At 39.7% G+C, this 20,883-nt stretch overlaps 1 protein-coding gene across 1 annotated transcript in view; it reads left to right on the top strand.

The window, feature by feature from the left end:
* The first annotated feature begins 4,457 nt into the window (after positions 1 to 4,457).
* The window catches only part of LOC122833976 (potassium voltage-gated channel subfamily D member 3-like), an 85,904-nt gene continuing 69,478 nt past the window's right edge, over positions 4,458 to 20,883 (top strand). Inside the window, exons 1-2 of the mRNA XM_044121997.1 lie at positions 4,458 to 4,770; positions 5,915 to 7,080. Of these exons, the coding sequence (XP_043977932.1) occupies positions 5,978 to 7,080 (1,103 nt within the window). The 5' untranslated portion in view covers positions 4,458 to 4,770; positions 5,915 to 5,977. The remainder of the gene's footprint in view (positions 4,771 to 5,914; positions 7,081 to 20,883) is intronic.

Raw genomic sequence — 20,883 nt, 5'->3', positions numbered from 1 at the left:
GAGACCAAAATGAAAACATAATTTTAGTTGTAGTTTTTTTACATGTAAGAATGTGGCAAAGTATCCAGATTTAGGTCTGAATTTGAATGTGAAATTCAATCATCAAACATCAACTCTAACCAGCTTTTCCTTTCCTGCCTACCCACTGCATAATACTGCCACACAAAGCTGTTTGATGCTGGAATTGTTAAGGTGGTGTGTAGTGTTCATTTTCTACCAGGAATACCATTTGTTCTATTTTTTGTCCCCCTTTGGTTGAACAGAACACAAATTTGCTGTGTCCCCTACATGACTTGTATCAAACTGCACAGGATTTTTTATGGTTGTCTCTTAGTATTGAATTTAGTCTCACCATTTTTCTATATGAAGGGGAGATTTGAATGCATGGCTAATGGTTGCCCTGTCAAAAGATCTTTTTGATAAATCCTTGGTATGTATTTCTTTTACAACTGTTGTCTCAACTTTCTTTTTTTTATGATATTGCAACAGCTTTGCTGTTTACATAAAAAAAAAAAATCTGCATTTAGAGTACCTATTTTTTAAGCCAGTAATAACTGGGAGTGATTTGTATTAGCAGCTGTAAAACAAATAAGGAACCAGAAATCTGTCAGCATTGTCTAAACACATTTTAAGTGACACATACATGAAGCTGGCAGAAAACCCATGCCATTGCCAATGCAATGTGCACAAACAGGAACGGCTGTCCAACGTTTTGATCTGCAGGGAATGAGTCTGTCTTAATGGCTGTTCCTGGAATTGTGTTAAAATATTATGCTATGAAACAGGATTAGTGATTAAAAACAACCCAACAAATATTGGTAGCAAATAAACGCTATTGTTAATTAACATCCAATGGAAAATGTAGTAAATTAGATTAACTTAGTATAAAATAACGTATGGGAAAGCAACATATGTATGTAAATTTAAATGAATATCTAAGTGTAAATATATATCAGTAAAAAATGTGTTACTGCTATTGATGACTTGTCCCCATGATTCTCCTCTGTGCTCCAATTCCTTCCCAGCAAGCCTGTTTATTTTTTTTGCCCTGGACTTACACATGAGCTCCTCATCTGGCCTTGTTTGTTCCAGTTCCTTAATAAAACTAATAAACATCTGCCTGGCACAGTTTCTGCACATTTTGCAGGGACGTTGTTACAATGGGCTTGTCATATTGACATCACAGTGATTCACACAGGCATGAACTACTAATTAAAAGTTCTTTGAATTTCTAAAATGTATGAGTTACATTAACGCCATTGGACGTTTTAGGTGTGCTTCAAATTGTGGCATACACATGTTAGTAAAAGAAAAAAGAAATCTTTACTAACATAAGAAATAAAGAAAAACTAACTTAATTAAAGGTGGATGTTTTTTTTTCCAAATATTTCAATGTGAGATTGTTTTATTATTGTAAAACATTACTTTTCATAAAGTTTTTTACAGACTTTTATCAGGAACATCAATAACTTTAGAGTATTAATAAACAGGTAGTTGTCCCTTATATTTACTGTTTATACAAATTTGTGTATCTACATTATAAGCATAAAAAAGCAAACAAACATGTTGCTTTGTGTGCGACATTTAGGAAAGCTGCTTGCATGATTCTTCCTGGAGAGAAGAGAGACACTGGGAACAAAATTTGCCTTCTTTACATAAGTGCCATCATTCACTCTTCATTTACTTCTGGAATCATTGCCACTCTTTTAAAATAATGTCACTCCCAGTTCCGGTTCAAATCTTTTTGCGACCCAAAACATATTTTCAGATTTTCCATACAAACATGTTAGATCTCAACAATTACAATAGTCTTTGCTTCAATCTACTTTTTCTCTTCAAAATACCCAAAAGATAATCACGTCTTAGGTTTATTCCAATTTAACAAAAGATATTCACGTCTTAGGTTTACTCCAATTTAACACACAATAACCAGATGAACAATTCTTGTCTGATTTTTGTCCACCGTCGCAGTATTTAAAATGCCCTCAGATAGATCTTTAAAATCATCTTTGATACAATTTCTTACTGCATCCTTCTTCACTGATTATCTTTGCTTGACATCACTCATACTCTCCTTGACTGGTTTCATTCTTACATTGCTGGTTTGTTCATCTCAAGTACTTTAATTCCCATCTTTACACTGTCACAACCGGAGTGCCCCATGGCTCTGTCCTGGGAAACCTACTCTTTGTGATTTACCTTCTTCCTCTAGAAAATATTTTCTAGAATTCTTTTTCACTGCCATGCAGATAACGTATATCTCTGTCATTCTTCTAAACCAAATTCCCCACTCTCACCTTTTTTCCTTTCCCCTGTTTATCCGAAATACAATCTGGGTTTACCTCCAACTTCTTTTCACTGAATAACAGCAAAACTGAGACCCTCTTCATAGAAATCAAATCTGTATTATCCAAACTGACAGTGTTTCCATTTCACTTGATGGTTCTACACTTTCCCCCTCAACTCAGGTTAGGGGTCCGTGTGTCATCCTCAACAACACTCTCCTGTTCACCTCGCAAAACAATACTAGTTCTGCTTTTTTCCATCTCCGCATTATTAATGCTCTACGTCCCTCCCTTTTCCTCACACTCCACACCTAGTCTTCTTGTCCATAACCTTATCACCTCCTGCATCAACTACAGCAACTCTCTTTTCTTTGGTCTTCCTCAAAAATCCCTCCATAAGCTTCAGGTCGTACAGAATTCAGTTGCTTGCATTATTACTGAAACACCATCTTTTCACCACATCACCCCTGTCTTACTGTAGCTCCACAGGCTTCCTGTAAAATTCAGAATACAATTCAAAATTCTACATTCAAGATTATTCATAAACTTGGTCCTCCCTATGCTTCTGATCTTCTTCATATTTCTACCTCTTCCCACAGGCTTAGATCTTCCTCCTCTCTTCATTTCAATATTGCTTCTGTTTGTCTTACTATCGTGGGATGTAGAACTTTTCCACTTTGCTCCCAAACTCTAAAATTTTCTCCCTCCAAACATTAGTTACACCGATTCTCTACCTCTGTTCCAATCAGAACTCAAAACCTACAATATCTGTTTAAGATTGCTTACTCACTATAATTACATACCTTTGCAATTGTTAATGTTTACCGTTATGAAGTAACTTTTTTTTTCAAAGCACTTTTCAAAGCACTTCTAAATGAAAGGCACTTCTTGCCTCAGTTTAGATAATCGCTCATAATTCCGCAATAACAATGGGACTGAGCAAAATAAATATCCATGGTAGAGATCTAAGTATTCAATGGGCTGCCTTGGATTCTGCATAACACATCTAGATAATCCCCAAGACTTATGGGAAATGTTTAACATGATAACTTGATTTTCTTCAACAGATGAAAAAACTAAAAGAGGCTAACTCTTGCCACTTTTCTGGGACTACAGTGGCTTTTATCTGCCAGGTTCTTTGTAGGCTTTATCTGACCCCATGGTGTTTTTACAGTTTCTCATGTTCCTTTTTCCTGATGTTTTCATCTTTTGGATTGGCCACATTGATCACAACAGTTGTCTTCTGTTGCTTATCAATGATCACAATGTTTAGTTGGTTTTCCATTACCACTTTGTCCTGAATTTGGAAATCCCACAAATTCTCTTTGTCATTTTCTCCTACCTTGGCAGGTGAATCCCACTTAGTCTGAAAAACACCTTCTCAAATTATTATAAACAAATATATATATATATATATTATAAACACATATGTATTATATATACTATCTGAATAAAATAGCAATCTGTATCAGAGGTTCTGTTTATTCCTGGTTACAAAGTGTTGCCTGAAGTGAGTCTCACAGATCAGATGCAGCAGAGGATTTCTAGTGTTAACCATTATTATCTCACAGACCTCTCAAGAACCTCTCTGCCTTTTAAGATAAACAACATCAAAGCAAAGGGAAATAAATGAATCCAAAGCATTTTAAATATTTCAGTGTTTGTAGATGTACACAAAAAAATGCAGATCTTAAGCTTGAGAAAGACAAAATTGCATAGAGCTTCAACATTAATCACTTATATTGCCCCCTCAAACCTGTTTATTTTTTAGAGTTATACAGTCAGAAAAAAAGAATGAAGAGAAATTGATCAATTGTATTTTCAGTCCATATGACACAAGATAAAGCAACAATTATTTAAACAAAATTTAAAGTTTCCTGAATATTGGTAAATAAAAAAATGTATACAGTATGTATTGGCTATTATTGAGTACTCAGTTTAGCAGAGGCTCATCAGCACCCTGAAACATAGGATAATTAACTCTGATTTAATGTAGCTTATATAGTTATTTCTAATATAACATGTCCAAAAAGAAACTATATGGTGTTGGAGTAGCTTTGAGTGACAGGTTGGTCTGTCTGAGATGAGTAAAATGAGGCAGAGAGGAGAAGCAGGACTCACACGGAGCTGCCTCAGTGAGCGAGGCGGGCATTGTACTCTGAGCAGGAGAGAAGGAGGCGCGCCGCTCCTCTCCATCACATTTCACTTTCCTAACACTGACGGCAGAACAAAGGAGCCACCATGTAGAGTCCACCAGGTAACACTCGCATTATCTCGGACCAGACCGTTTCTTCTTTGAGTGACCAAGCACTGATTGCTCCGCTTCGGAAACGTATCCACGGGAGTTTATCGATCCATCCATCCTGGAGGAGACGCGCTGCTCGTTGGATGGAGACGGGCTCCTGCTCTCTCTCTGACACCTGCGGACTCGGTGTTCATTAAAACTCTCATGTTTCGACTTTGAAGGGAGTTCATCTCCTTTTTGGTGAGTACGTTTATTTTTGAAAATCAAAATTTTTTAATATTTGTATTTCAGACGAGCAAATATTTAAATAGTTGGACAAGTTATTTGTTTGCTTCTGAAAATGCGTTGTTAGTCAAAGGAAAATGCAGAAATTGATTTGACTGATCTAAAATGCATTTTAGTCTAATGTAGATCGGTGCCGAATCAAAAATGTAAGCAGCCAACATGTTGCTGCTTGTTTAAATCTTCAGCAGGTTCCCCTGTTCGTATTCAACAGGTTTGATTCAGTTCCCCATCCTGCGCTGCTAAATAGTAATGGTGCAGCGAAGGGCTTAAAGGTTGATATTTATTAGTTTAAATTTTGCTGAGCTGATTGGGAGAACTATATTTGTAGTTCCTTGCCTTGGAAGCCGAAGCTACTATAGTAGTAAAACAAGACTATGATTAGGACACCTGATCTTCGACTCTTGCCGTTTAGCTGCGTTTCAGACAAAAAGATTATAGCCTATGCTAGAAACTGAATTAGCCGTATTAATCCCATTTCTAAATAAAAAAAATCAAACAAAAGTATTCATCGTATGTTGGGTCCCTGTAATGTGACAAATGCGCATCAATTAACGAGGATGCAATTGAGAAATAAAAAAACCAAAACTTTTTTACATAATTTATGCAACAGTAAAACTCTTAGCGTATGAGTTTCATATGATAAAAAGATTCTAAATATGTCAAACACAATGAGTTACTGATGTTTTTTTTTGCCTATTTTGATAAAACTCAAGCTTTTGAGTTGCCATGCCAGCTGGTTCTGTCATGGTCACTGATCAGAAACATCTTAATATTTCTGAACTAATCTTATGTCATCACAAACCTACACAATATCAAATTACTAGTGATAGGTAATTAGTTATTATGGTTAATACGGTTTAAAATGCTTATAAAATTAGATTTTATTGTATTAATTTTCAGAGTATTAGAATTGCAGATGTATGTCAAATTTGAACAAAAGTGCGCTGAGTGGTCAGACATTTTATAGAGTGAACTGATTTTAAGCTCAGTATAAAGGTTCGCAGCAGCAAGCTTTGACCGACAATCATCATTTTTTCAGCTGTGCAGCTGCTGATTTTTACCTTTTTTGTTTCTTTTCTTCTGTACAAATGATCTTTAGATGCCGGTTCTTTTTGAGAGCAGTGACATCTAAGGAAGCCTTTGTCCAACTTTCTGCTTCGTAATGGCAACCGGAGTAGCTGCATGGCTTCCTTTTGCCAGGGCTGCAGCCATTGGCTGGATGCCTGTGGCCAACTGTCCCATGCCCATTGCTCCGAGAGACAACAGCAGAAAACAAGATGAGCTGATCATCCTTAATGTCAGCGGACGACGCTTTCAAACATGGAGAACAACGTTGGATCGATACCCCGACACTCTGCTGGGCAGCTCAGAGAAGGACTTCTTCTACAATGAGGAAACAAAGGAGTACTTTTTTGATCGAGACCCTGATGCCTTCAGGAGCATTCTTAACTTCTACCGAACAGGAAAGCTCCACTACCCCCGTCATGAGTGTATCTCGGCCTATGACGAGGAGTTGACATTCTTCGGAATCATACCTGAGATCATCGGTGACTGCTGCTATGAAGAGTACAAGGATAGAAAGAGAGAGAACTTGGAGCGGCTGCAGGATGACCAGGAGGAAAACAAAGATCTGAAGCAGCCCAACTTGAACTTCAGAGAGACTATGTGGCGCGCTTTTGAGAATCCCCACACCTCCACCTTGGCTCTGGTCTTCTACTATGTCACCGGCTTCTTCATTGCCATCTCAGTCATCACCAATGTGGTGGAGACTGTCCCCTGTGGTACTACCACCAACCAAAAAGACATGCCATGCGGTGAACGTTACACCGTTGCATTCTTCTGCATAGACACTGCATGCGTCATGATATTCACAGTGGAGTACCTGCTGCGCCTATTTGCTGCGCCCAGCCGTTACCGCTTCATGCGCTCTGTGATGAGCATTATCGATGTGGTGGCCATCTTGCCATATTACATTGGCCTTGTTATGACCAACAATGAGGACGTGAGTGGCGCCTTTGTGACTCTGCGAGTTTTCCGAGTGTTTCGCATCTTCAAGTTTTCCCGCCACTCCCAGGGGCTTCGAATCCTAGGCTATACGTTGAAGAGCTGTGCCTCTGAGCTGGGCTTTCTCCTCTTCTCGCTCACCATGGCCATCATCATCTTCGCTACGGTCATGTTTTATGCAGAGAAAGGCTCCAGCTCCACCAAGTTTACCAGCATCCCAGCTTCGTTCTGGTACACCATTGTCACCATGACCACATTAGGGTAAGTAGAACACAGTATTTACAAATCATATTACTATTTATGAGCTGCCACATTATTATGGTATAGGGGTGTGAGTGCCCCAATGATCATAGAAGCTATGCTGTCTGGGGCTTCATGCGCCTGGTAGGGTCACCCAAGGCAGAAAGGTCCTAGGTGAGGGACCAGACAAAGTGCAGCCTGAAGACCTCAATGATGGTCAAAAACATTGGACTTGGCGTTCCCTTGCCCAGATGTGGGTCACCAGGGCCCCACTCTGGAGCCAGGCCTGGAGGGGGGGCACGACGGCAAGCGTCTGGTGGCCGGGCTTTTTCCCATGGACCCCGGCCGGGCATAACCCAAAGAAGAAACATGGGTCCCTCCTCCCATGGACCTACCACCAGTGAGAGGGGCCGAAGGGGCCGGGTGCAGTGCGTGATGGGTGGTGGCTGAGGGAGGGGACCCTGGCAGTCCATTCCTTGGTTGCAGATTCTGGCTCTTGGGATGTGGAATGTCACCTCTCTGGAGGGGAAGGAGCCGGAGCTAATGTGTGAGGTTGAGAAGTTCCGGCTAGAAATAGTCGGTCTCACCTCAACTCATGGCTTTGGTTCTCAAACCACTCTCCACTCTGGAGTTGCCCATGATGAGAGGCATCGGGCAGGAGTGGGCATACTTTTTGCTCCCTATCTCGGCACCTGTACGTTCGGGTTTACCCCGATGAACAAGAAGGTAGCCCCCCTCTGCCTACGGGTGGTGGGACGGGTCCTGACTGTTGTTTGTGCTCACGGGCTGAACAACAACAAGTGCCCCTCCTGGGGACTCCCTTGTTCTGCTGGGGAACTTCAATGCTCACGTGGGCAATGACAGTGAGACCTGGAGTGGCGGGGTTGGGAGGAATGGCCCCCTCGATCTGATCTTGAGCAGTGTTCTGTTGTTGGACTTCTGTGCTCGTCACGGATTCTCCATAATGAACACCATGTTCAGGCATAAGGGTGTCCACACGTACACTTGCCACCAGGATACCATAGCCTGCAGTTCCAACTTTGTCATCGCTTCATCAGAACTGCGGCCATATGTCTTGGACACTCAGGTGAAGAGAGGTGCGGAGCTGTCCACTGACCACTACCTGATGGTGAATTGGCTCTGGTGGTGGGGGAGAATGCCGGTCAGACCTAGCAGCCCCAAAGGTGTTGTGAGGGTCTGCTGGGAATGTCTGGCGTAATCCCATGCGAGACAGAGCTTTAACTCCCATCTCCGGCAGAACTTCGAACATGTTCCAGGGGAGGTGGGGGACATTGAGTCTGAGTGGACCATGTTCTGTGCCTCCATTGTCGAGGCGGCCTATCAAAGCTGTGGCCGCAAAGGCTGTTGGTGCCTGTCGCGGCGGCAACCCTTGAACCCCTTGGTGGACACCTTTAGTGAGGGATGCTGTCAGGCTGAAGAAGGAGTCCTATCAGGCCTTTTTGGCTTGTGGGACTCCGGAAGTAGCTGATGGATACCGGCGGGCGAAGCAGCATTTGGCTCAGGTGGTTGCTGAGGCAAAAACTCGGGCAGGGGAGGAGTTTGGAGAGGACTTCCCTACTGCTTCAAGACAATTCTGGTCCATCATTCGACATCTCAGGAGGGGGAAGCAGCACAGCACCAACAGTTCCACAACATCCCTCAACTCGGGATGTTGTGGGCCGGTGGGCAGAGTACTTTCAAAGACCTCCTCAATCCCACCAACATGCCTTCCAATGAGGAAGTTGAGCCTGGGGACTCTGAGTTGGGCTCTCCAATCTCTGGGGATGAGGTTGCCGAGATGGTTAAAAAGCTCCTCGGTGGCAGGGCCCCAGGGGTGGATGAGGTTTGCCTGGAGTTCCTTAAGGCTCTGGATGTTGTAGAGTTGTGTTGGCTGATGCGACTGCGATATTGCATGGACATCGGGGGCAGTTCCCCTGGATTGGCAGACTGGGGTGGTGGTCCCCCTGTTTAAAAAGGGGGACCGGAGGGTGTGCTCCAATTATAGGGAGCACACCTGAATAGACCTTGCCTCCCTGGCAAGGTCTATTCAGGGGACCTGGAGAGGAGGGTCCGTCTGATAGTCAAACCTTGGATTCAGGAAGAGCAGTGTGTTCCGGGCACGTCCCACCGGGAGGAGGCCCCGGGGAAAACCCAATACACTCTGGAGGGACTATGCCTCTCGGCTGGACCGAGAACGTCTTGGGATTCCCCCAGAGGAGCTGGAACAAGTGGCTGGGGAGAGGGAAGTCTGGGCCTCCCTTCTGAAGTTGCTACCCCCGCGACCTGACCCCCGGATAAGCAGAAGAAAATGGATGGATGATAGATGGATGGATGGAGTTAAATAAACTCACTAGATTTGTTTGTTTTGAGTTTTTGACTGACTGAATTATTTATGAAAACCAGTTTGACTTTTAAATGAGTGCTGAGGCAGCCTGCCTCTGTACTTTAGTAGTTCACAGCTTATTTATGAGTGCCAGTGTGTGTTGTCTGGAGTAGTTTAGCATGCATCAATCAGGATACACACTTGTGGTGTTTGTTTTATTTAATCAGACAGTGGTTGAATACTCTCTAAACATTCTTATAATGAAAAGATCCTACTAAAGCTGGTGTTAACATTCATCAGATGAGACCCCAAGATTTACTTTGGCTTCAGTTGTTTGATCTGGAAGCAAGTTTTATATCTGAAGATGAAGTGAAAAATTCATGCAGAAGGATTCTATATTTTGTGGTGAAATTTTATCTTTTGCTGCAGAATTTTGTGCAAAGCTGGTTTCTGTGTAAGCTGCTCCGCTGTATTACAAAGTGAGAGTTCTCTGTATGTCTGAAGGTGGTGTCCCTTGAGAAATGCTCGGTCACCTTTATAATGATTTCTCACTGCTCCTAGTCGCTCCCTCATTCTCACTCAGAATCTATGACATAAATGGCAAGGTGAATTTATAGTTCATTTAAAGGGTTTCTGAAGTTGGGCTCAGAAGAAGGAAAGGATTTGAACAGAAATTATAATGTCCTGAAGAATCAACTGTTCACTCTAGCATTGTGGAAAATGTAAACAGACATAAAAATACCATGACACTCTTGCAACTCATTTCAGAGTTCCAAATGGCTCAAATGAGTGCAAGAAATTGTTGTTTTTATTTACTGAATGATGAAAAAAGTCTTGAGATTTACAATCTCAAACACAAAAGTCTTTCTGTCCAATCTAAGCATCCCAAAGTTCAAGCCTTTAAAAGTTCAAGCACACATTCAAAACACAAAAATGCAAACAATTAAACAAAAATAAGTTGTGTGTTGCATGTCTGGTCATTAGAATAACCACAGATGCATCAGGTGATGTATAAATAAAACCTGCTCACTTACTTTCTAATTGAAATCCAAACATATTATATACTGGTTCTTTGAATAGCCTTGTGGACACTGAGTGCTGGAACCTATTCTATAGCTGTGGGACAGAATATTTTAATGCTTTGAATGTATCAACTCAGTCCAAGTGCTACTTCTTCACAAACATCCCACTAGCCATTACTGGTATATTTGATTCCATTAATACCTGTTACTGCATGTTCTACAAGTAAGAGCATCAATTTGGAAGCACTTTGTCTGCATATTGCAGTCAAAGTTGTGGCCAGTTATGCTTAATTTAGCTAATTAGATGTTAAATCTCATTTGTATTTGTGGCATGTACTGCATTCAAGTTAAACTGTTCTGAATGTACAATCTGTTTGATGACACAAACACTAGTAATTGTAATTTCTTTTTAAATTACTAGTTTGATCTGTAAATTATGATAATTTGAGGGGCCAAATTCTGTCCCTCTCTCACTACCATGTCCCATTTAGCCCACCATCAGCAGCCATGACTATAGATAACCAGCTTGTTAGTGCACAAGATTAGTTTTAAAAAACTACTCTTCAACATCACTCTTCTTGGAAATTAAATTTCTCACTCCCCATGGAGTTTTCAATTTAAACAAAGGTCATGTTGCGACACTTGGGTTTTAAGAACGTGAAACAAATGGTTAGATTTCTAATTCTATCCAACCATTTCTTGCCATTTGGTTCTACAAGGTTTAATTGAATATTTATGAGTGCTCAGTAGCTTTTTAAAATTGTACAACTAATTAATAACTGGGGTGTAATTTACATTTCTTGCTGGGGGATAAAGTTGCATGTTGCACTTTGGCAGCAGACACTTAGATGAAATCAAACAGAGAATGAATATGAGCTCAGAAAAATATTGATCTTATTCCTCTTTTTGTTCAAGTCTTGTCAAATTGCTGAGTGTATTTTATTAAGAGAAGAAAACAAAGATCTTTGCTTGATCTGACTCACATGTACGAATAACCAAGGTCGGCTGGGGTACCTTGTTGGAAAAAAAACACTTCTGAGGATAAAATAGGAGAGAGAAACTGCATACTCTGGCTAGATCATTATAACACCAACAGAACATTGAGAATGGCTGTTTGCTGCTGTATGGATCCTTAAAGTATTGTTAAAATGTTTTTTAGAAAAAAGGAGAGATAGCTTTCTTAGGCGTTCATTATAAAAAATGAGCTGCACTGAGACTACTGGACAGGACAATGTGTGGGCTGTCATTTTATTTGACCCATAACAAGATACAAATAGAAAACTTTTTTTACAAATTAGCAACTATTACATGTACTGTAACAGTGACTTAGGCTGCTTTCACTGATCTGCGCTCTGCAGTGTTCTCTTCTGAAATTACAAGATAAGGCCAACTTAATGTTAATTTGCCAAGCTTGTTTATAAAAAACATAACTGCACTGAGACTGACAAAATGATAGGACAATTGGGCTGTTTTGATACAAGAAGCAAGATACAAAATAATCAGAATGCAGAGCACAATGCACCAAAAAAAAAAGTATTATGAAAATCCATGAATAGCGAATCATGATAAGTGAAGACCTTCTAGCATTATATCAATTATTTTCAACTTGTGTAAAACAGCTTTCAATTCTTTACATGTGCTCAGTGTGTCAATTTTGTTCCTTTTGTACAGATCAAAAACAAGAACAAAGAAAACCCAATGAAAAGCTGGACGTGTGACCAAAATAGCTCTTATTAGTTTGTGTAATGTGTTTGAGCTGAACAGGTTGCCTGACCCTGATGTGTGCGACTGTATTTGTGTGCGTATGTGTGGTGTATTGCAAGCGTTATCTTTTGTATCATAGATACAAAAAGACAGAAATGCCAAGGTGAAAGCATTATGTAAATTTTAAACCTGAACAATGTGTTTTGAGCACAGAGCCATTATGTGAGACACACAAAAGGCAGCAGCACTGGGAGTCTACAGCTTGGACAATATAATCCCCATCACCAACCAAGGACACAGCTATCACAAATACTTTAAACTCATACACGTTTAAATGTGATGGAGCTGTTGTGTTTGTGCTGCAGTTTAACAGAATTTATCATCAAAATCTAATACACGATTACTTTGAAAAACTAAAGTTATAATTCATTGTAAACAATTATGAACCTTCCAGACAAAATGTATTTAAAAGAGCGACAGATGCCATGCTCTGGTGTAGATAACTGCTCAGGACCAGGGGTGAGAAATGGATCTCCAAATGTTTTATCTATATCAGCAAAGTGTCTCCTATCTTCTTCCAGAGTGTGATTCAGTTTTAAAGCTGAACAGAGACTTCACACATTGAAATCTTCTCCACTTCAGGCAGTGCTGTGATCTCTTTCCCAGCACACTTTGGCAAATTCTGGCTATTGCTTTGGTAAACTTGGTTCATGCTCTCTCTCTCGCTCAGTCATTCTGCCCCGGTGGTTTCAGAGTATGATCTCTACTTCATTTTTAAGATGTTTACCGAGCTTCTTTCTTCCAATTTTCTCAAAAACTGGAGGTGTTGGTACCAACTCTGACCTCAAAATCTGATCTGAATTAATAGAGATTGTAGTTGAAGTTTGTGCACCATATATTTACATCTCTGTTGATCCTCATCTTATGGAATCTCCCACACTTACAGCAGTAATAAACATCTGTTGGTTGCCACATATTGCTGCTTGTTATTGGTTTGCACTGTGGATGATAGTCAAAACCTATTAGTGTGGTTAATTGGCTAATTCTATTTGCTACTTCCATCTAGAAAACAGTCAAAATGGTTTTGAGGTTATTCTCTCAAAATCATTTTGAGTTTTTGAGGTTAATGGCATTAAAGGAGATAAATATAAGTATTTATCTCCTTTAATGCCATTAACCTCAAGGTGAATCTCATAGCCCAGCTAGTCATAAGGTGAATCTGTTGTCAATCAGATTCACCTTATGACTAAACGAGTTATGGTCAAGCACTGGTCAGACATCGTATAAGATTGCGACTTTATGTTGGCGTTTCAGACATACCGCAACACCTACTGAGGTTCTTCTCTCGTGTCCTGTGGTGGATTTCAGTGAGTGATAACAAAAGAAGAGTAAAGGCATAACACCAGCCATGTAATGTCTGACTTTAAGTTTTACTTTGAATCTTTTTAATGTGTATGCATAAGTTTGTAATACATTTACTTTTCTTGGCTACATTCAGCGCTGTAAGTATAAAAATAAACTGCAAAGTTAACCTTGTTGATCTTTCTGTCTTACATCCTGTTTTCATTTGCATGTCAATCTTAAAACAATCTTAGAACATGGACACACCTGACATATGTTGTCACTTACCTTTTTAACATGCAATAAAATAATAACAGCAAAGAAATTCTCCTTTAGGAAGCTTTTACTCTACAAATAAAAAGTCAAAATTGCCTGTCTGGGAATCTTTACCTGGCAAGCACAAAAAATTGTTGGCCTTTAATGTCAGTTTTCAAAGAGCGAGGGAAAAGAGAGCGATTGATAAGAAAAAAAAGTATCATTTTAACATTTTGCCAGAATGTTGTGCTGATGTAACAAGATCAGCACAAGATGATCTTATGCATACACAGAATATGTTTTTTTCCACGTAGAATGAAGCAAATTCTGTGTAACTTCTGATCCATTAAACTACCTACATTTGACTAAATTAAAACCATTTAATTGCTTTTAACCTAGAAATATATGTGCTGTTTGATACCTTTCAGGCTTTTTAGTGTGCATGTAATTACAAAAGCAAGTAAACAGTATGTTACCTCTGAAAAGGCTCAGTGGTCTGCACTGCATTTTCCCGTCAATCCTTTCACTTGCTGTTGAAACACATGCTCGGGTCATGAAAAACCCATCTGTCAATGCACATAAAAGCCATGAAGGTTTTTTTTTTTATACGATGATTGAAGCTTTTTATCCCATTTAGAGTCAAAACAAGCTCCTCTTGATAATGTTTTTATGATCTCTGAGTGAGAAAAAAAAATAGAAATCTCAAGTTGAAGTCATGATTACTTTTGCCATGTGCAGATTGCAATACAATTCATCAATGTTAGCTCAAACATTAACTTGGAATTTTGACTGTTTTTAGTTAATTTTATGGTGTTACTTTCTATTATATTTAAGAAAAAAAAATCCCTAAAATGCAAGTATTTCAAAGGACTTTTGCCAGAAATTACTTGTTGAACATATGAACATAGTTTTTTCATGGGGAAACATAATTGTTGTCGCACCGGGTTGACTTTGCAATAATTTGAAACTGAAACATATAAATCAAGACAAGCATCAAAAAAGTATGTGAATTTATGAAACAAATGGGAACTCTACAAATATTTTATAACAATAGTATCGCAGCAAAAACAACTTTGCAACTTTTACATTTCTATTTGTTGAAACTAAATGCATGAGCCTCAAACACGATCTTTAGAACAACAAGCAGAGGCAGTGCCCTGAATTGTCATGCACAAACTTACCTTTTTCTTGAGAGTAAAAAAAAAAAAAAGAAAAGGAAAAATCTGGTTCCTCAGTGTGTGCCTTTACACACAGATTTGTCATACTTTCTGAGACAAATTTAAATCCAGGTTAAACTAGCTATCCAGAAGTTTGTGGATTTTTACATTCTCTACATCCTCTGAAAAATCTGGACTAGTTTGATTTCAGTGTATTACAGTCCTGTAAAAGTAATGAGGAACAAAATAATGTTGAGGATATGTGGGCACCGGTCTGTTTGGCCTGTGCAGCAGGAAGTGGGGGTGTGTTTGTCTTCCTGGGGCGGCTGCTGCCTTCCAGAGTCATGTCCACCTGCCCTTTGTTGCTCCTGGGTGCTGAGTGGTACAGGCTTTTTATTGTTCTAACCTCTCTAACAACTGTGTTGCCTCCAAGTGATAAACTTGCTCACAAACACCCACATCTACTTCTACACGTACACGCCAACACCCACGCACACGCGCATCTACACACCCACGCACCTGTACGCCAATAAGCAAGGTGATTGAAGGTCATACAAACACAGGTTGCTGTTATAGTAATGTGGGTGCAGTCTAGATTTAATACATTTTAATAAAATCTGGCACATGTAGGCAAGCAGATTCTCTATATCTGTGGTTCTCAACCGTGGTCCTCGGGGCCCAGTGTCCTGCATGTTTTACATGTGTCCGAATCTGATTCAAATATTTGTGTTAACTCCTTAGCCTGCTTTCTGTTGCTGCAGATGCATTTTAATCACCTGTTCATTTAAGTCAGGTGTGCAGCAGTAGGGAACATCAAGGACAGGGCTGTGAAACTCTGCTCTGTATGGTATGCCTGAAAAGAAAAGAAAATCATTGTATAGATACTGCTTTCTTTTTACTTTCCTTCTTTTTTCTCTCCTTTCTCTCAAGTTCTACATCTCTTGTGACTGTTCCTGGTTTGCTTTTCTTTGTGTCCTACATCCCTTCACTCCTTCATTGCAGGTCCCATTCCTTGTGTCCATGACTTTTTTCCTTTCTTCCTCCCTTGCTTGTGTTCTACCATTTTTCACCAATGTTTGATTTTGTCCTTGTTTCTTGTTTTCTTACCGCCATCCTTCAAAGTAATATTTTGAGTGTGACAGAATGTTTCTATGGACTGGAAGGAATTTTAATGTTTTGAAATAGCCCAGCTAGAATCCCCACATGAATAGAAAGATATTTCTGATGTATAAATAATTAATTTCTCAACTGACTCTTGATAGTGGGCTGGGAAATTGCACATGCATGGAAACATTATTTTGGAAAAAAAGGCAATTCACAACTGTTGTTATACATGCAAATCTGGGACTTCAGGAAGAAAAGGCTGGAATTCCCTGGTGTTGTTCATGTAGATATTACTGGACTGAATGAGAAAATATTTAATGGAGAACTTGAGTATTAAATATTTAAAAGGTGGTTCCTAGATGGTTTAAACCTACAGTGAAAAAAGTTTACTTCCTTAGAAAAAAAAAGCTTTTTTTTTTAACCTCAAAATAAAACTTGACTTAAAAATCAAGGAACTCACCTCTACATACTTTTATCACACTGCCAAGCAAACATTAAGAAAAGTGTTGGTTTATGTTTATGCAGCAGGGGACCAAAAACTCTGAAGTAGCCGAAATAATGAAAGCATGTAAATACAGATTGGATGAAAAAAATGTTAAAGCTCAACACAAAATCACTTTTTAAATTTAAGATCTGCTTTTCAAGTGGATGAAAACAGTTGGAAATCACTTAAGTGAACTCTGGGCCTGTTACCTTTATCAGAACACGTATAAATGTGAAGGCTTACCCTTGATGTGCCTCCTTTAGTCTAATAAGTTGTCAGTCTGTTGTGCAAAATCCATCCATCATTTTCTGTACACCCTTGTCCCTCACAGAGATCAGGAGGGGTGCTAGTGCCTATCACCAGCTACGTTCCGGGCGAGGGGTGGGGTACACCCTGGACAGGTCGCCAGTCTGTCGCAGTGTTGTGCAACAGTAATAGTAAAAATCATTCAACATCTAAAGTTACATTTACACTCACACATAATGATTTCCCCTGATCATGTCTGGACTTCTTGACCCTCCACTGTGTCTCTTTTCAGTGTCTGTATGAGCTTAAGCGGCGCAGCGCAGCAGCAGCTCTGGTAATGGGCAGCAGCTGAGGGCGCTAAGGGGGGGGGGAGAAGGAATGTCTGACTCTGTAATCAGCCTCTTTCACTGTCCAGGAAAAAGGGTGTTAAATCAACCTCAGGTGGTTGATAAAAAGACTTGGATTCAATCTCAGCGAGGTCCGCTTTCCCAGGCTGCCTGCCGACGCCGGCGCTGTCAGAGCCTTCCGGATACACGGTCGCTGGCATGATGAGGACAGGATCTGATGATGAGGAAGGAGAAAAACCTCTCTCACTCTCTTACTGTCTTGTTCTCCCCATTCTCCCCCTCGTCCCCTGTGAGTCTTCCAGTGGAGAAGCTATTTTTAGAAAGCTGGCTTTATGTGTGAAAGGGAGTTAGCAGTTTCTGCTATAATTTGATGCATAATCCAGACACAAAAGATGACAGTGGTCATTTTTACCTGCGTTACAGGTGCACTGAAAACAAAGGTTCAGTGGCAGTCTGCAGTCTCTCCCAACTCTCTCACACCTCTAAAAACATTATTAACCCAATAATGAGAGAAATATTAATGAGGTGTGCATTGAAATCCGACTCCGGTGTTATAATTAGAGTTATTCTCCCAGTTGTGGAGTCCTGGTCCTGGACGGAGGCTTGTTCTGTAGCAGTAAGTGAGAGAAAATGTTGTTATGCATGTAGGTCATGTTCCCATCTCTGCCTTAATCAGTGGCTATATATAATCTGCTTCTTTCTTCAGAGAGACTTTTAGTACTCTCCGCTCTCCGTTCTCTCCTCAACATCTCTATTAGACGAAGTGGACTGGGCCCAGGGGCCGGAGGCAGGGGAGAGGAGTCAGACGAGTTGGGCTTCAGGCTCACAGAAGTTCTGTGCATGGTGCAGCGATGGTTAGACTCGCCATCACACAGTTTACTTTCATAAGCAGGTAAAAGTGGTCAGAATCTCTTACTTGTCAATAGCAAACAGATGTCAGACTTTTTAAACAACACAAATGTGGCCTTGAATCAGGTTCATATCACATTTAAAGAATCCTAAGCCTGCATTTTATGGGATGTTTACTTCAACGATTGTGACGCACAGTATTGCACTGGAAAAAGTTGCTAGATCAAACCTAAGCACAGTGGGGAATTAATTATGGCAGATGTTGTGACTGGTGCAATTATTATTTGTTTAATAATTGCAGTATTACCTTGTTTAGAGCTGCAAGTTCCTGCTCTGTCTCTCCTAAAGACACTTGCATGAGATGTTGCTTCTTATTAAATATGTTTTTAAATAAAAGTATTAAACAGTATTAAACATTATAATTTAGTGTTGATCTTGTAGAGGTAGCCATAAGTTTGTGAGCTCTAACTGCACAGCAACTTTACAATTTATATTTTAGGAGTTGAGGGACTACAGTGGATTAACATTCTATTAATAATATGTTTCTAATAAAAAAATGGTATTCATTTTATTATGTTCAATAAGAATATGTTTATTTCCTTTTTTTAATTATATGGATAAAAAAACATTTTTGCTTCTTGTTGTATTTCAGTTTGTTTTATTTTAGAAGCTTCATTCAGGAACAAATCTAAAATTATTGTCCTTTGTTTTATCTTAAATTTTGCACTGGTTTGTTTTATTCAACCCCATTTTAATAAGAAGTATTGATAGCTGCATTCACAGCTCATCAATCATGAAGGTAAAAAAAAGTGATGAAAACAGAACCAAACACCTTTAGCAACTGAGTCTGTTTTTTTTTAATTTTTCAGATGAACACATTTAAAGTGTGGGGGGTTGTTTTCATTTTCTGTGTGGTACCTCATTATAAATGGAGCAGATAGTGTGTTATCCTTTGTTATGCTCACAAGGTAAACAAATCATTACATTCTGGTATCTCATTGCTGGCAGTTGTATTTACAGTTAATAATGGATTATTGGTAACATTAGTGAAGCGTTGGATAACATTCAGGCTAGTAATTAATTTTGGAATAGCATGCATCATTTTGTTAATAATTCAGGTTCCTTGCGCCAAGCTGAAGTAGAACTGGAAAGCAGTGTAGTGTTTTGTAAGCGGTAATGTTCTTTCACACAAATCATCAGAGGTTACAGATTGTGGTGGTTTTCTATAAGCAGCCAGCTTTCAGATGGAATTAATGGGGTATTTTGTCATGCTGCTGAACCCCATGGGGTCAAAGTGAGTGCAGGGGGTTGGAAATTAGAAATATTCTTGCCTTTATCGGGCCAAGACGCTCTTGGAGCCAATTTCCCAACCCGGGGCTCCTTAATAGAAACCTTTTTAATGATAGCTTTGGAATTTAATTTAGCTCCAACACAGGTTCATTTAACAGCTAAACTAATTTAAAAGGAATTAAATGCGCAAAGGTGTCTGGGAAGCTTAATGACCTCAGCTCTCTCCGGGTGTTTCTTATGTGGTTGCTGTAAAGTGACCAAACCTTTATGCCAGTTTGCCATGTAGACAACATGCACCTTATGCCAAAAACACATAAATAACCAATTAATATGCTCATCTTTAAATGGATGGTGGAGTAACTGCCCAATAATGCAACAACACTGTGTTTGCGTGTGCGCAGCATGTCAGATGCAGCAGTGTTTGTGTCAGTTGATTTTCAAGGTGAATCGTCAGCATAGCTTGTGAATGATAAATGAAGACACTTCTTCAAATCATCAAACTGGGTTGATTCTGCTGGAACTATGGCATATCTATAGGAGGGCAGTCACACTGACAAGCTGAGATAGCAGCGCAAAGAGTCTCACACTCACCTGTCTCAGTTTTCAATGTTATCTTTCAGGCAAAAGGATTTCAGCAAACACGAACTTCGTGGACCTCTGAATCATCATTATCATTTAATTATAGCATTTAAGTACCTTCTTCTGTGTAGGTATTAATTGGACTTTGATTTCACTAGTAGAAGCTTTAATTAATCTGCATTGTGTGAAAAATTCCTTAATGGTAACTTTAAAAAGTAGGAGCATACGGTATATAAGGGAATATATTATGCAAAATTGACTTCTTTGAACTTTTTATATGGGGTTGCCTTAATGCAGCACCTGCAAAGCTCCACCTATGTCCCCAAAGCTCTGCCTTTGGGTTTCAGTATCCAGCTGTGCCCAGAGAGCATCCATCCTCTTCCCCTACAAATCCTTCAGACTAGCACCAGCAGCAATTAGCAGTCTGCTCAGAGCTCCAAAGAACAGTTATAAAAGGCTTTGTTGGACAATATGGAGAAGCACTGTTGTGATGATGTGCTGAAGGGAATGTCGGAAAGTATAGGATCTACTTCAAGAGTCAGAGGCCAATTTCAAGGAGTCAGATAAGACTATAACCCGAAGTCACATATTTAAAAGTTATTTTTGATTTATACATAATTTTCATAACAACTAAATGAAACATAGTTGATTTTGCTATGAAGAGCCACTGTGTGTACTGTAAACCCAAATTTTCTTTTACATAAGTCAAGCTGTTATTACTAGTCTTGTCATTATTTTGCAAAAAGCAAAACAAAATCTGCATTGTAAACTACTCAGAACCAGTATTTGCTGTATTAATGACTCTGAGCTGAGGCAACTCAGTGAACACCTGACTGGTGAGCCAGTAGGTGGGAGCAATGCTTCTTTGAGTTGTTTGCCAACACAAAGAAAAAGAAAACTCAGTGAACCCAATGCTTGTTTCTTCTGATAGTGTTGGTTGCAGAGGTCGCCTGCTAATTGTGTTTGTTCTGCAGCATTACAATGCTTCCTGGTGTAATAGCTGTGACTTTTACTTGGTAGTTCAGCTGTGTTAGTTCATTCAATTCTGTTTGTTCTCTTTTTTAACCCACCTTATTTGATTTATGCGGAGCCAAGGGCGGATCAAAGGATTTTTTTTTTCTTT

Source organism: Gambusia affinis, linkage group LG07 (genome assembly GCF_019740435.1).
Source record: "Gambusia affinis linkage group LG07, SWU_Gaff_1.0, whole genome shotgun sequence".
Lineage (NCBI taxonomy): Eukaryota > Metazoa > Chordata > Actinopteri > Cyprinodontiformes > Poeciliidae > Gambusia > Gambusia affinis.
The sequence above is the reverse complement of the archived record's forward strand: the minus strand, read 5'-3'. Positions and strand labels throughout refer to the sequence as shown.